This window comes from Typopeltis vanoorti, chromosome 22 (genome assembly GCF_054136105.1).
Source record: "Typopeltis vanoorti isolate ZY-2024b chromosome 22, IOZ_Tvanoo_1.0, whole genome shotgun sequence".
NCBI classification, from domain to species: Eukaryota; Metazoa; Arthropoda; class Arachnida; order Uropygi; family Thelyphonidae; genus Typopeltis; species Typopeltis vanoorti.
In genome coordinates this window covers 80,263,025-80,281,008 of record NC_143570.1, presented here as the reverse complement: position 1 = coordinate 80,281,008, position 17,984 = coordinate 80,263,025, and the positions used below count along the sequence as shown (strand labels likewise).

Here is a 17,984-nt window from a genome sequence, read left to right as displayed (position 1 = left end):
CAACAACTTAAATGCAATTGGAACTCGTATTAGCTTTGGTTGCATGTGCAATCTTAAAAACGCGCTGCAATCGATTTATATGCCGAATAGAATGTATAATCAGAACTCACCTTTACTCTTTTGTAATAGACATCTTCCCAATTTGTGCCTTTAAACCACCTGTGTCGCTTTACATCGTCAGCTCCGTTCTGAAAGAAACAAGTTCAATTAATAGCCTAACCCACAATTTGTTATTACTAAAGAATAATCAACTTCTTTATTATTTAAGTTTACTGAGGGGAAATTCCATAAAAGTCCCTGAAACAAAATATTCTACAAAACTGATATGGGCCTGACAAATTTAAGGATTTTAATGAGTGTGACCCAATCCAATTTCAGAATCAGTTAAGCATGGTATTTCCTTCTTGTATACGAATATTATGCGTCGACATTACTTGTTTGAAACATCGAGTTGTGTAATTGTTTTCCTAACTCCACTGAAGTTTAATATGCATTATTAATTTTGTATAAGTAGAACAATTTTCAGTTAAACAGTAGTTAAAATTTGGGTATAGATTTCAGTGTAGATGACTTAATTACATCTAAATTTACTAAGTTGTTGTCCAAGCAATAAATTTATTTCCAACGTTATCCTGTAAAAAATGCATTAAACAGAAGTTGAGGGTATTTATATTTGTCAAAATTTCAATATTTATTTCATATTTCTAGTTTCATACGATAAACGCGGCGAGTCCGCTAAACTAAGGGAAAATACAATATAAATATGAAAAGTGCAGCAGTTTGATTTAATCAAACTTAACCCTGAAACAGCTGTTCAGATTAATAGAATTAAACCTATTAAAATTAATGTTAACACGTAAGCACCCTCTGAGAGGTCGCTTTTTTAATATAATAAAGGAGGTTTTGTTTAAGATGCAAGGATAATTTTAAACTTATGGGAGAAAGTAATTCCGTGCAAATTTATGCTTTAAATACTTAAACTTTTAAAAAAATCTTATTTTAATTATTAATTTCTGTAAATTATCCTAGGCTTGTGCAACTTCTAGGATCAATATCACATGACGGCTTAATTACAGTAGCTATTGCAATATCGGAACTTGGGTTTAAAAACAAACCAAATGTTTAGCTATCGTTTATAGCCTGGATTTTCTAAAACATCTACTTGTATAAAATGGATTTAACTATGTTAAATATTATTGTTACTATGTCACTGATAACATAAATATTACATGTCAGCAGATCTTAATGTCAGGCATTGTTAATTCAAGTTTTTTATTTTTTTTCCCGAGATCTGTAATAGTTGTAATAATCTTCGGGTAATCACTCCATTACACTCCTCTCGTCTGCGATCGTGTATGCAATAAGTGACTACATATACATAAATAGTACTTAGAAAAATATACTACAATAGCAAGTAAAATATAAAAGTATAAAGAATGAAATTCTGAGTTTTACACGCTGTAATTTACAATGGATTATCTGAGAACAGATATTTACCTTCATGGTTCCCAGCCTTTTTGTTCTGTCGTTAACAAGCAGCTTCTTAATGAGATCTCTGAAAATGAATTGGTACCGCTGTCAGGACAAAGATGTTATTTTATTTTTCTATTATTAACATTCTATTTTAATTTTTCATTCATCATTCAATTATAATCCAAAATTTATGTACTGCTTAAGCGTGAGGATACGCTAAACAGCAATGGCTCCCCGTTTACTTGTTTACTTTCAGGTGATGGAAACAAATATTTTATTGAAATAAAAACCTGGTGCTTTCTCGAATTACGTTCGTTTCTGCATTTATCAAAACACGATCGCTTGTTATTTCAACTTATATTCTTCTGCTGGTTTCCGACGCATCACAACAGAAGTGGTCGTCTCGTACTCATCTCCTTCAATTGAGGAGAAGAGAATGTTATCTCACACCTTGCATATCCAAAGAGGAAGGGAGAAATCTGTCGGCGACCCCTGTCTGTCATTAAACGCGGCCTACCTGACCGTGGTTTTGTTGTGGTTGTGCCTTCACGTTTTCACTTCACAATCACGTCACCAACTGGGGAAATCGGTCAGTCGTGCTCTGATCGCACATTTCCGTGATTAAGCCTTTTGCACGAAAGGCCAAACTTACGAATCCGTTCCAAGATACCATATTTCAAGTTTGAGTTCAGGGCTAATAAGGACGTAAATGAACATGAATTCTGAACATACACTATCTGATCAAACGTATCTGGACATCCCTCTGTAATTCGTAAACTGAGGTCACTACGACCTCAGTTACCGGTATAAAAGGAGGGACGGAGCTGTGTGTTGTTCAGTGATAAGAAGTACGAGCATATGGGTAAGTCAAGGGAGCTCAGTGACTTTGAACGTGGACTAGTTATTGGTTGTCACATCAGGAAGAAATCTGTCAGACATTTCGACCCTCCTCAAGTTGCCCAAGTTTCACAATCACGTCACCAATGTCAACAGTTGGTGAAGTAATTGTTTAGTGAAAACGTGAAGGCACAACCACAACAAACCCACGGTCGGGTAGGCCGCGTTTAATGACAGACAGGGGCCGTCGACCTTTAAAGAAGGTGGTTTCTTGGAAATCGCCAGACATCGAGTGAAACAATCACCAGGGAGTTCCGCAGTTCTACTAACTTTCCAGCCAGCACTATGACTGTGCGTCGAGAGTTAAGAGGAATGGGTTTCCATGGTCGAACAGCTGCCCTTAAACCAAACATTTCTCCGTGAATGCTAAGCGCCGCCTGCAGTGGTGTAAAGAGCAACGCCACTGCACAGTGGACAACTGGAAACGTGTGATTTGGAGTGATGAATCACGCTTTACCATGTAGCAATCCGATCGGAGGGTCTTGGTGTGGCGAATGCCTGGAGAACGATTCCTGCAAGTGTGTGTAGTGCCAAAAGCGAAATTTGGAGGAGGTGGCGTTACAATGTGGGGGTGTTTTTCACGGAATGGATTTGACCCTCTCGTAACGCTACACGGACATTTTGACCCGTTGCGTACTGTCTACGGTAGAAGATCAATTCAGTGATGACTATTGTCTGTATTAGCATGATAATGCTACTTGTCACAAAGCAAGGTCTGTGAGGGAATGGTTTGTGGACAAGAACGTTACAGAAATGAACTGGCCGGACCAGAGCCCTGACCTGAATCGTATAGAAAACCTTTGGAATGAATCGCCGACTTCGCTCCAGACCCTAACGACCCAACATCACGAAATGCTCTGGCTACAGCTTTTCAGGAGGAATGGGCTGCCATTCCTCCAGTCACGTTCCGACACCTGGTAGAAGTCTCCCCGGCAGAGTTACAGCTGTCATAGAAGTAAAGGGTGGACCCACCCTGTATGTGAAAGTCTGATTATCGAGTAGATGTCCGGATACTTTTGATCAGATAGTGCATATTCAAGAACTGTACATTTTCGTTCATCGTGAATAACCTTTGACATCAATTCATTTATTCATGACCGAGCAGCCCGTGTAAATTTCCACAGTATTTAGCAATTTTCTTAAAAGTGTGAAGGGAAAGTCCTTTCTAATAATAAAAGCAGCAGCTGTTGAACATTCGTTCACCTTTCAGCTCCAAACTCACTAAACCTTTTCTCCTGCTTTTTTTTTTTCATGATGACTACCTATGTTCTCTGGAAGAGAGAGAAGAAAAAAAAAAAAAAAAAAAAAAAAAAAAAAAAAAAAAAATCGTCCTCACCCGTTTCCTTTCCCAAAGATCATGTACAGCCTCCAACAATTCAAAATGAATGTCAGCATATTCTTTGTCTTTTAATCATTCTCCCACGAGGCACTACTATGCTATTAGTCATACAATCTCTCGCGTGTATTATTGATCTGAAAATGGAATAAATTTGTATCTTATGAAAATAAGAGGAATACTGTTGTACTTAGCGATACAGAAGTTTTTTCAAATGTGCACAAAAACGAAGACATTCAATGTAACACTGAAACCACTAATAACATGTCTGACATGCTATAGTCACATTTCCCTTGGAATCCCTGGCTATTATAGCCATTATCCACATTCCATAAGTATCAGACAATCCCTAATTGTATTCCCAATTTGCAATACAGATGATCAGTTGAACCCATCCTCAAAGCATCACAAATCTATCTTCATCTTAATATGAAATCTAAAACATGATTCCTCAGCAATGTTGTTAGATTGCTTGTAAGATTATCTATTGTAAATCATTCTCAGGCGAAGAAACCACACATTTCTTCGTTAATTAAAAATGAATGTAGAAAACTAATAACGAATTAATATACCATGTATGTTGACTCCAGGAGAACCGAAGTAACATGGTACCGATGTGTTTCCCATGGAACGTCTTCCCACACTGGTCTCATTACATAACGGCCAGAGTGGTATGATTTTGTTGTTCTTATACTTTCCCTTCCCTCCAGGTAGGAACTCCTTTCATCATTCCAATTGGAACTTGCCCAATTTTTACTTTGCAATTCAGTTTTAACTGCTGGTTTTGACTTTAGTTTTTCCTAAATATTCCAGTGACTATTCTAATTATAAATGCAGCAACTAACGTTAATGAAACGCAATAATATTTATCTGGAAGTTCAAAATAATTACAGAATTCAATGTCTAGTGAAAAGGCCAAAATGTAGAATACATGCTTCATATATAAACCGAAGTGAGGCTATCTCCTCAAATGTTGAAAAGCTTGTATCTAACCTTGCTTCCTCCTAATAAAACAAATCCGCTAATGCCTTTTAATTCACTTTTAATTAACTTTCGGAAACCGAGGGGAAAATTAATCTCAACTTTCAGCCAGTTAGGGATACTTGGAGCAAACTATGTAATCTTAAATGGTATTCGGTGAAAAGGGTGCGCAGACAAACAACTATCGACATGGTTCCCCCAACCCTAATATAGTATATTATTGTCTGAAACAGTAAGTTCTATGGTCGATTTTCTTGAGTTGTAAAATTAAAAACCCAAGTTTCCGGGGAAAGAAAAAAAAACTTCCCATGCCAAAGATCGACCAACTCCACCTCATACTGATCGATGTATTTGCAATATTTCCTAAACATGTATTTTCCTAAGCATTGCATTTTTCGTCCAACTTTTATACAGATAACTCGAAAAGGAATAATGGTGTTTTTTTTTTTTTTAATGAATATGGATGTTAATTTTTGAGACATATCGAATAAAGTTTCGCCGTTTCGCCGAGGTACACTGATTTTTTTTCAGTGCATTTATTTTAAAAATGGAGATGAATTTTAAACAGACACGCTTACATTCTAATTGTAAAATAGAATGTCTTTGAGGTTGTAAATAAAAAAAAATCAGAACTATTACACATAATTAAACTGATTTTTTCCCTATAACGTTTCTTTTAACGCAAATCACACATATGGAACTCGCTACATTAAATCACTGTATCATTCTGATTTTTATTACCCACCTGTTTGTTTTCCCACAACAGAGTAATCGCCATTTTTATAATCAGTTCTTATCAGCCTTATACTTATGTTGGGGCACACCTTATCACTGCCACGTTATCTCTTGCTGATATTTCTGCCACACACCAGAAATAAGTATTGTCAACGCTAATTCCAACTTTCGCATGGATAAGATCACTCCATGCTCTCTGATTTCGTGATTAATTTTCACTATTTATAAGATAATTCCTTAGTCATGTCTCTCACACACACACACATTCATTATGCAGATAATTTTAAGACACTACATGCTGATAGATATTACATTCCCTTTTCTATGAAATCAGCAAGTTATACTTCTTTGAATATTCGCCTAAATAGTCGTTTTTGAGTTAGTGAATTTCGTAATTTTTCTTTTCAATTTATTTTGTAGAGAAAAACGGAGATCGCCTAGCTTACAACTAGTTATATTTTACCGGTTTAGATATATCTTAACTGCATACATTCTCTTTCTCTCTCACACACGCACAGAACGAGAACTTTGGATTCATCTGGGTAAACACCAGCTCAAGAGTAGAACTAAGTGTGTGGGGGGGGAGGTCAAGGTCCACAGAATTACTTTTCCTTGAGGAAGTACGATAAGGAATAGGAAAGCATTCAGAAAACTCCAGTGAAACACTCAACGAATGGCATACCTTAATACCGAATGTTTTCGAAAGTTGTGAAATACGTTTTAGAAATTTTAAACCATCAAAACTGACGACACCATCAGTTTCTATCGTCTAAGAACAGTATTAATTCCAAGAAATTCATATATCTTTATTACAAAAGTAAACTTTTCTTCATGAAAAAGTTACCTAACTGGATACAAACAGAATAAAGAATTCGTTACCAGTAGCGTCATCTGTCGGCTTAAAAGAAAACCGTCTTAGTATGGAAGAGAATGTCCAGATTTGTGTCTGGACAGTATTTATGTCCATGTTATTATTCCGCGCAGAATTTATTCTCTTCGCCTTGCATAACCCCTGAATTTTTAAATATTTCAAAACCTGTAACTTGTTTTTTTCATTGCTACTTTCAAAAAGTGGTAAATTGTTTAAATTCAACTGAAAATTTCTCCCTACCCAGCTTTCAGTGCTTGTGCATGATGTAATTTATAACCTCGTTTGTGTGAATTGTTGCCATAACCATCTTTTAAATCTTCATTTTTTACGCTAAAATTCCTATCGGTACTTACTTAGCTACTGGGTCTATGTGCCTTGGCCAGTCTATTTTTCCTGCCAAGATCTTCTCGTAAATAGCGAAAGGATTATCATCAAAGAACGGTGGATAGCTGGGAAAAAATAAAATAATTTAAAAAAAATCAGTAATTATTCGTATTTGAATAACGCCTAAAATTACTAATGTTTGTGATTAATGTTAAATAATTTTAATTTAAATACAAGAATTTTCTTCAAAATTTGCGCAAATTCTCATAGCATTTTAGTAAAAACCGATATTTTCAAAGCAAGAAAAGTCAAATCGAAGTTTATAATGTAAAATAAATATCCGGTAAGAACTAACTACACTAAGAAATATCAAGAAGAACGCAATAAAATATATGGTATTTTCAGGAGACACTCGCAATTCCTCTCGTTTGGTTTGTGTTGGTTAATATTTTTACCTTCCCAAAAATTAAGTTACTTCATTAACTATCATTGTTGATGAGATGCAGCAAGTATAACATGACGATAAATGAGATTTGTACAGACCACACGATTTGCAAAGACCGGTTCTTGAGAATATAAAGACCGTGTGAATACGAATCTATTATTTACCTATTAAAGCTGATTTTTCTAAAATGCTGCTTTGTAACTTATTAATAGAATATTTTTGTCCTTCTCTTCTGCTACAGAAGTATGTGTGAGTGGGTGGGTGGGTGGGTATAACACAGATCTTTTTTATTGGAACCAAGTTCTATATGATTTGCAAAGTGGAATTCTACCTGGAACTGTCAATGATTTGAACATTGATGTACGTACTGTATGTGTGTGCATGAAGTGGGAGATGGCTACAGTAGCTGTGCGCTTTATTTCGCAGAAGAATCAATTTTCTTCTTAAGACTAGAAAATAATTGCTTGTGTCAGATAAGTCACAACAATTGACATCAAAACTAGCAAATATCTGAAGTACTTTGATGTCGATATAATATTTACATATTTGAAACTACCATGCTTATTGTATAGATGAATACCCAACTTTTAAGATACTAATTATTCAACGGATGTTAGTAATTTTATAATCAATGTGCTTTTCCAAATAGTAATTTAAATTATATGCTTCGCGATCGTCGGAACACAGTTGCTGTGGTGAACTTTGGTAACGGTGCTTTGTACAAATCCGAGGGATAAAGTCTCAATAATGTACACACGTGTTATCTATTTCTCTCAAGTCGCTGTATTTAGACTTAAGAAGGAAGACGCCTTCTTTGTGCACGTGGTTTCACCTCGTGCTTGTTAAGATAGCCAAAAAAAGAAGAAAAATGAAATAGAAAGTGGGGAAAGTACTCACCCTGACAGCATCTCGTAAATCAGAATTCCTAAGGCCCACCAATCCACTGCTCTGTTATGACCTTTACTCTGAATAATCTCCGGCGCCAAGTATTCTGGCGTTCCGCACAAAGTCCACGTCCTATATGATAAAAATAAGGCCACTATCTTAAGATACAAAATAAGCAGGCTATTTTTGATAAATTCAACATTTTTGTGCACAAAGACATCCTTATTACATTAAACGAAGAGATATTTAAAGCTCTACGAAGAAATTTCGCTACAGAACAAAGAAGTCTACAGATATCTATCATTCAAAATGTTGGCATGATTCTCAGAAAATTAATTATAAACATGACACACCTAAGGTGATATGATAACCACACTTTTTTTTTTTTTTTAGTGTGCCTGTATTGACAGTTCCGTTAAAATAAAGCATTCGGCTTTTCATTTCGAAGAATTATAATTGAGTTCTCTTACACAGTAGATATAAACTTTGGATGCGATGCGTAGTACACGACTGCCATAATAGATTTAACTAAGGTGCTTCCATCTAGACAGTTCTAAGCCATTTAGTAGTTCAAATCTAAACATCTTATATCAGAACTGAAGTTTTATGATACTTGTACAGAAAATTAAGCAAAGAAATTGTTACATGATGATACATCAGTTACAAACGAATGATAACCATATATCGTTCAAGAAACCCATTAATAAACTTTCCCTAAATCCTTACAAATCTATTCTATTCCCTCAGTCATACGGCTGGTGGGGGTAGCTATATGCTACCATACTAAGGAAATGATACGAGCAAGGTGGTTTCCCGTTGCCTTTCTTACCGTACTATATCCCATGACTGTAGCCTGTGTTCATGGGGCCGGTTTGCCTGCTTGCGGGATGAAAAACCCCAGATAAACGGGTGAAAAAACCCTGCTATCTACCCCCAATACCGGTTAACTTGGTTATGGCTGAGGAAGATACTTAAGCGCCTCGACGGGAATCGAACTTAGAACACTCCTTCCCCAGGCATATGGTTGCGAAGCGCAAAGCCACTAGGCTAACCGCCCGGACCGTTACAAATAAGATTAATTATTTACAAGTCAATTCATTATAGTTTAAAATCATTCTGAGAATCGGATGCGTGAATTTCGTTGAGTGCATCCATTAACCCGGCATGATCGTTGCTAATGGATTCTTTCATTCTGATGTTTCTCCAACTGGATCTGTGAAGCTGATCAAGAGGAAACTTACAACTGTATATTGAAGTCACAACAAAATATTTTATGATTGAAAAATTATAGTGTTGGAAGACGTGAAAAAAAAATGTGGATTCAAGTTGTTGAAAGCCAGAGAAAGCAAATGAAATTGATAAAATGGGATAAAAGTTTGTGTCACGATTAAATGTGATCAATGTTAGGAATTTCCCCTAAATATTTTCTCTGTCAATCTTTAAGGTTAGGTACGAAAGGTGTGTTGAATATAAGAGAGAAGCTGACATTTCGATTTCAATCAGGAAAAAAAAAAAATGTGAGGATTGAGAGTAACGGTTTTCAGTACTAAGATCTATTAAGGTTGGCATTTAGGTCTAATGTACTGATGTATTTTATTTGAACATTTGGAAATATATATTTTATTGCAGGTTTAGCCATGAAAAACAGCACCTTTGCTAGTGTAAAGATAAAGATATCCTTGATAAAGGGATCGAGGAATAGGGTGATCGAAAATCCTGTTCTAGAAACGAAAACGACGCATTATTTTTATATCATGACATGTCGCCAATGAGTAAGGTAGTACTATCACAATGAAAATGATCTAATTCAAAAATGTTTCATGCTACTGCAAGATTAATTCGCACGTGATCACGATGTTCATCTAACCTTCAATATTTCTGGGGGGGGGAATGGAAAAGAAATGGTTTAACTCTTCCCCTATGGAAAAAAAAATCCTAAAAATTGATAGACCACTCTTAAGAGCATACTTTTCATCTATCTTTTCAGGTGAATTCCACCCATGAAAGATTTGGAAAGTACATTTTAACATCATTAATCGAAAGGTTTAGGAACCAAGCTCTCCAATAAATAAAGAGGTGGACTCATGCCAAGAGGATGGCAATCGTCTACAGCGTTGATGAAAATACTTTCGCAAACATTCATGGCCCAGTGAGATTTAACCTGGAAGTCAGCTGATTCAGAAGCCTCAATACTATGCTAGGATGTCTGGTGACCAGTTGAAGAATTGTGACCACGATAATCTCAAATGGGAAAAGAGTCGCATAAAAACAATAGCAGTATGCTATCCTAATTGGGTTATTTCTCACTTAACATTCTAATTGAACTTAATTCATATGTATCATACGAGGGTCCGCGCGGTTAGCCTAGTGGCTATGCGCTTCGCAACCATACGTGGGGAAGGAGTGTCCTAGGTTCGATTCCCGTCGACGACGTGAGGAGCTCAAGGATCTTCCTCAGCCATAGCCAAGTTACCGGTCTTGGGCGTAGACAGCAGGGTTTTCCCCCCAGTTTATCTGGGGGGTTTTCATCCTGCAAACCGGCCCCGTGAACACACAGGCTACAGTCATAGGATACCTCCAGGAATAAGGAATAACCAATCTATTCCGGTTCCGAATACATACATGGTAAAAAGTGAAGGTTAAGACTATGAACTGAGGGTTTTAAAAGAATGCCCACTGGATTTTTGGGAACGAAAATCATTTTCTCATGTCCAGGATCCCATAATTTAGCTTAAGTTGAAAAGAGCTACAAATGTTCCTCAGAACTTGAACCACTAAAGTTGCATTCGGAAGGTCTTTTGTTCTGTCAAATACACTCCAAAGTATAACAAAAGAATAGCAAAGATTATTAGATAATGAAATTATCCAGTTTCTCCAACCAAAGGCTAAGTTAAATGACTAAAATAAAAATTCAGTTTATATTAAGAGTAATTAAAACATCAGATTGGATGTATTGTGTTTATAGCATTCTCATTGGTTCTTATCACCAGAGATTGAGGGACCAAATGTCTTTTTGATTATTCCTTTAATATAAATTAATAATTTTATTTTACGTAATAAGTTTTGCTTTTGTGTGTGTTTTGAAAACAGAAGAACCATGAAATCTAGTTTCAGAAAATCCTTATACTTCAAATTGTTACTTTTTGTGAGCTGCTTCCAGCAGCGATGAAAGTCATATTCTGATTCATGGGCACAATCAAAAAGTGAAAGAAGTCGCGCCACATGAAGTTTAATCATAAAATTACCTCTTTTCCGAATCTATCATATTTAACTTTCTCTAATACCCTGTGCAAAATAGGTTGAGATTTAATACGTTTTTGACGGATTTAAGTGACCGTTAAAAATATTAATTGGTATAATTTGATTAATATTTTATTAATCAGTCGTAAATTTACTTTACTTGTAGGCGGTTTTGCATTATTTACATTAAAAACGAGTTTAGTGGCATATCTTAACATCACGCAACTCAGCAATGTGAATGTTCACGTGCTTTAGTGGGAAGAGAAGCACAAATGATGAAAAACGCATCGTGACAGTAACTGAAATATGTGGTTTATTCTCGTTGTCTCGAATTTAGAGAATAAATTCTCTAAATTTATTCTCTTTGTCAACAGTGACAAAACCTGCTAGAACATCACAACAGTTGTTAACGTAGTAACATGGTTCTATTTATTTTTTTTAAGTACACGTGATCTTCTTTGAGCTAAGAAAACGTTTTCGTTTTGGTTTTGCAATATACCATTAACTACAACTGACCTAGAGCAAGCACTATTATCTATTGTGTTGAAGACATTTGATGTTACAGTCGAAGAGTGATTGGCCATGCCTCACTTCATTTCCCATCTATAATTGGAAGAATTTCGTAGGCTTTTTCTAAGTAGGGCTATGTATCCGGTCTTAGACTGAAACAGTCAGAGATTTTTTTCCCCTCTTTTCCAAAGCAGACAGACTTGACCAAAGAATTTAAATTTAGAGAAATATATACCACGTATGGGAAGGCCAGCAACCTGTCAAAAATAAGAGTAAAGCTGAATCGGAGAATACAGAAGAAGTTTAAAACTGATGAACTTAAGAGATATAAGAAAAATTGTAGCAGAAAGGAAACTGCAACGGATGGCGAAGAATGAAAAAAGTAATCTTCACTAAATAAAAGAAGTTGAGTACACTTTAAAAAAACATTTCAGTTGGTGTTACAAGTCAAAAATTACAAGCTTGGATCACTTGGACCAAACAATATCGGATTCGATCCAGCGTAGCCATTAAATGTTTGTCTTCAGGTAGGAGATGAAAAAAAAATTTCATGTTTGGTCTATTCTTCATTATTATGTAAAAATAAAATAAAAATAATTAAAATAAATAAATCTTGGCACATCCATGGTACTAATAGAGTACAGGTTTATAACCTACGGTTGGTAGGAGTCACATAGCAGTAACATTGGCAGTATTCTATCCTAATAACACTAAGAAACAAGGGAAGACAAAACAAATGATGAATTATTTAATGATTTGCTTATCAAATATTTCATCCTAAAAGTTCAGTGGTTGGGGAAGAATGAGATGGATGTGTTGGGGATATTAAGCACTCTACATGTGAATAAGGCAACTGCCAGTTGCCTTATCCACATTTAGGGTGTCAAGCTTATGGAACAGTACCCGTTGTCCTTAACCTAATTATTTATCGAGAGTAGACTCTGGAAGGATTCCAAAAGTTAGGGGGAAGAGGGGGAAAGGAAGATAGTCATTACGTAAAACTTGATACAAAGCAGAAGCATCGAATTACAGGCCTATTTGCTTTTCTAGAGTGATGATTTACGATTTTGGCGAATTTAGTTAATACGAGTGTAGAGTACAGAATTTGTTCGATAAGGTTTCCATGTAGAAGCCGATATAGCTGTGATTTCTTAATTAGTCACATTTGTAATAAGTGACTGCCGTAGCACGTAAAGGATATTCATACACATTTCATTTCCATATCTTTCATGAGTATTTTAGATTGACATATAATATTAGTTTATAAGTTGAAACAAATTGGCTTGGATAGTCAGTATGTGACTTAGCAGACTAACAGATATTAAAGGGTTGTAAATGGAGAAGCTGTCTCAGAGATAGGGAAGATGCCAGCGTAAGAGATTCACATAGTCTTCTCCTTGGACTGCAATTGTTTGTTAATAATATCGCACACGATTTTTAGAGATTCTAAATGTTTACAGATGACAATACAAGATGATACGAATCTTAATATGAGCAGAACTACTTGTTCAACATAAAATTTACACTGTGGTCTCAGAATGTAAAACAGTACTTCATCGGCGGGGCTTACGGCGGAAGAATCAAGAAAATTCAGACTAGTGATAAGAAGGGATGCTGAAGTTCATATATCGCAAGCATGGCTAAAACAGCACAAAGAATGTCGCATTATTAAGTAAAGTATTCACAAGTACAGACCAGGGATGAAGTTTTGAGCTCCAGAAAGCTTTTGAAAAGATTCTAAGTAAGCACAGCAGGTAACATTGGGCTGTGAATGCCACAGCTATTAAGATACATAAAGGGAACAAACGTTATAAGTAATAAGCAGAACGAGAGCTAAGATATGCAATGAATATTTCGAAGGAGTGAAGAAGAAAGGGGATAAGAATAATCCCTGAAAATTCTACAAACGTGCAACCATTGAATAAGTTACGTTGTTTTTATGAAGACTGATGAGTAGAGGGTGGTTTCACAATTGAAGCGAGTTAAGGAACAGTATGTTAGATATGTCGTTGGATTTACTGTTTATTTTTTTCCGGAATTAGTCAATGTACAATTAAAAAAACATTAAATGAAGACGATGATATGCTTAAATGTCATCATTGAAACAAGAAAATAACTTCCGGCGTCCAATTTAGTAATAATGTTTGCTATTTTAACGATATTTCAAGTTTATTTATTTATTTTTGCAAACCCTTTATGTTATATAAATCAACAATGTAGCATAATCTCGGATTTATTTAGAATTTAAAATAATATTTCGACATGTTTCCCCATCCATTAGTTCACAGTAACCAACAAAAAAATGTCGCATCCGACATTTTTTGCTCTACATGCAAAAAGCCTTGAATTCACTTCCACAAACTTCCAATGGTTCAAAACAAAGAACAAAGGAAAAGATGGTTCTTTTCCTTTGTTCTGCTCTTTCGAAACTCCCTCTAACATTTACCTGGCAAACACGCTCAGCAATTTGCATGTTCCATGACAACTCTCATTCGCTTTCTACCACCAAACTCTTCACATGATATACTCAAGATTTACTCTATCATCCGACATTCCACAATCCCGATACCTCTTTTGTTATCAGCTGCTATACTCCAAAGTATCCTCATCCCCATCAAATCCCAGACGACTAGATCTGTGTAGAGTAATCCTGGTGCTGTTTAGTCAGGACTTCATAGAGAAAACCACTGCATCTTTATTTCTGCTGATCATCTTGGAAGTGAAGGACAAACGAATAAGAAGAGGGCAAAAGAAGTGCATCCAGGATAACCTGAAGGCAAATATGAAGATTTGTACCACTGACAAACAAATAGAAAGCGCTGACTCTAGATCAGTAAGAAGTGGAAAAAATCAATGTTAACCGAGATTTCAGCCTTTTACAATCGTGCAGCATTTCTTCGACGAGTCCTAGGAACTGTCTATTATGGAAGGTCATATGGGTCACGAATCAACTTCATTGGCTATTTCCAGATTCACCTGTAGATCCGCTTTTTGAAAGATAATCATATTCATCTATCGCGAATTATCTGCTGATGAAAGATGTGAAAATTAACTCAGAATTAAGGTGTTAATTTATGTTTATTAATGATGATCTGTTCCAATTATGATAAAAATGGTATAATACAAATCATTTGCGCAGCATTATTATCACATGACACCTCCATGGGGTCCAAGGATTCATTACAGGATGCCATCTTACGTTTTTTTGTATGTTAAATGGGCAGAAAACACTATCGTAATCTTCAATTGATCCAACGGTGCTGCTGATATGTTTATAAATTTCTAAATTGTACTTTTACAGTGTTCTGATATTTAATGTTTTAGCATCGATTTTCGAATAAATGGAAGCATTGTTTATGTGGTTACAGAGTGTTCGTATTACTTTTGAAAGAAAATAAAATGTCAGGAAATCAAAATTACAATCATATGTTACTAAACATTTAAAATTCAGATTTTATTAAATGTAAAAGCATACGAGGGCGGGGGTAAACATCTAGAACAAAAATGATATTAAAGCAAATGATATAACTACAAGAAACAACATACTACTAGCAGTTATTATGATAACTTATGTTCTTATATTCTCCTATCCTCGTATGCTCTTGTGGTTATATCAGTTGCTTTAATATCATTTTTGTTCTAGATCTAGTAGTTTTTTGTTCTAGTTCTAGAACACAGAACTTTCCAGACCTCCCCACTAGTATTTCGCCTTGAGTTAAATTCTGTACAAAAGGCTCACGAATTTTAAATTTAACTAACGTTTCTGTTAGTTATTCACTACATCACCCCGTTTCCTTTCTCACGACTTTATGGTGATGCCTATACATATAAACAAAACATTCTTCACTGAAATTGAAGTGCATCCAGTGAATTCTAAGAAAGGTTCTCTTTAGGTTTTTTTTTTTTTGGTGGGGGGGGGGGATGTAACTTGGGATCACTTGTGATGATTCGGTCATTTGATTCGGGGCTGAAGAACACAAAACTACGATGCCACTCCATCAAATCATTAGAAAAAAGTAAATGGAAAAACCCAAAGAGCAAATATAATGGGCAGTCGGATGGCTTAATAGGCCATGCCACTGAAGTATACTAAATCATTCGCTAAACGCGAATTGTATGATACGTAAATAGCAAGTGTTATTGTTCAGCTTTAGCCATAAGAACTAATCAAATATTCTCAATGCATTTCTCTTTTAGTACTTTCCAAGAAGGTAAATAAGAGAATTCGACATTAAGACCTTATTCTTTTCCTTTCTCAGAATGAAATGATGACTGGGCTTTTAGACCTCAACAAATACTCTCGCCCACTCACCCGTAGAGAGTGGATTTCGCTAGTTGGCGAGTAGCTGCAGACTGGATAATATTTTTTATTATTAAATAAAATTCTAACTTGCTCAACCACATTGCAACATCCCTAATCATCATCATCATGCTTGTCAAGGATTTAGGCCCTCGAGTGGTCTGAATGGAAGACTTCTACGTGGCCTTAGAAGTCTTCGTTGAATCTTTTAAGAGGACGTTCTAGTTTTCTTTTTCCTAATAGCTTGTACTTTAAGTCTTGTTTTGGTAATCTTTCTGTTTTCATTCTTTGAACGTGTACCATCCATTTATGTTTATATTTTTTTAATTTTTCTGTTACCGATTACTGGTTTAATTCTTTCATAATTTCTTCGTTTCTTTTGTGATCAAATAGGGTTATACTTTGCAGTTTTTCTCATAAACTTCATTTCAGCTGTTATTAATCTTTGTTTGCCTTTTTGTTTTATTGTCCAGATTTCACTCCCATACAATAAGACTGGTAGGGCTAATGTATTGTATACTTTTAGTCTGGTTTATTTTTGAACTAGGTTAGATTTAAATATAGAATTAATTATACCTGTTATTTTTAAATATTTCGTAATTTTTAGATTTATACCTTTTTCATTTATATAAACACCTTATGGAATGCTTATCGACTTGTTGGAACATATCATTGAAAAATGAGTGGGGTTAGATTCTTAAGCGGGTATATTTTTTTGCGTGGTGAGTATGGCTTTGCATAAGTTATCGAGCTCTACTCATTAACTTATTTCCTCTGACCATGTAAATTCCAATTTCATCTTGTCCCGTAGCTTTAATCTTATCACATATGACTCATTTTCATTCTAATATCCTTGCCCACATTGAGCCAAATCTACATCTTATAACTGCTTGTTAAGAGCAAATTCAACACGCTATCAGAGTGACTGGTTGATACAGTGGATGGCGTATATCTGGTCTCAAGGTAACAGACTGTAGGGGTTCGAATCCCGTGGATAGAAACTTCCACCAAGTATTTCGACGACAGATTTTCGTCGGATTGTGTGATCACTGCCTGTTTTATGAAACCATAGAACGGATTGAATAATGTTTGATCTCAATAGCAGAACAACAGGATTATCTATAACTCTCCAACGTTACTAAATGTGCACCAGGTTTGTTAACTTACGAGGATTAGATTTTCAATTAAAAAATGCAAAAATTTAAAAAGTAACCAATTTTATGGAGAATATAAGTGAGCTTTTTGCTTATGGTCAATGGTTCCATCTTAAGGAAGACAAAAGTTGAGTTGAAGGACTGTATGATCTGCCGAGTAGTACGATGTCCTCTTTTCGAGAAAAAGAGGACATCGAGGAGACAAAAATTATTACCTTATGGAATTAATTCTTGTATTCAGGTTCCTCCCCCCCCCTTTTTTTTTTCTCATAGATTTGTACTATGAGAGCTCTACTCCAATCATCGGGAATTCGACCTTCTGACCAGCCCTCTGAGTTATGCAGTGTAGCCACTGCAAAACTTTCATACCTCCGTACTTCAGCATTTCTGGTCGAATATCATCTACTCCAGCTGCCTTTACACATTTCAAGTTTTTGACAACTTTTCTAACTCAATTATTTATGTGTACTCCTCTTTACATTCCTCTTGAAAATTTTCTAGTATGGTTCTGTCACTGCTTGGTTCGTTTAGCAGCCTTTCCAAGTAATTACTCCAGACATCTAGGATATCCTTATCTTCAGTGTTCATGTCACCATTGTCATCTTAGAATCCTTTTAGTACTCTTTCTTCCATAGCCTCCAGAATATTTTACCACCTTCCTGATATTTAGTTTCCCTACTCTTACCAAAGTCTTCCCATGACTTTTGTTTAGCTACTTTTACACATAGCTTAGCTCGCTTACAGTTTTCTGTGTATTCTTTTCTTATGCTGACTTATTTGCTAGCAGATGCCGTAGTAAAAGAATACAAGAAAGAGGTTAACTCATCTTCACC

The 17,984-nt window shown here is 35.6% G+C and overlaps 1 protein-coding gene across 3 annotated transcripts in view; it reads right to left on the bottom strand.

Annotated features, from left to right (window-relative positions):
* Positions 1-17,984, bottom strand: part of Pka-C3 (Protein kinase, cAMP-dependent, catalytic subunit 3) — a 167,606-nt gene that overhangs the window by 3,581 nt on the left and 146,041 nt on the right. For all 3 annotated transcript variants that reach the window (XM_090411889.1, XM_090411888.1, XM_090411887.1), the window contains 4 exons: positions 7,960-8,079; positions 6,647-6,742; positions 1,498-1,555; positions 111-188 (listed from right to left, as the gene is read on the bottom strand). In XM_090411889.1, coding sequence (XP_090268015.1) covers positions 111-188; positions 1,498-1,555; positions 6,647-6,742; positions 7,960-8,079 — 352 coding nt within the window. The remainder of the gene's footprint in view (positions 1-110; positions 189-1,497; positions 1,556-6,646; positions 6,743-7,959; positions 8,080-17,984) is intronic.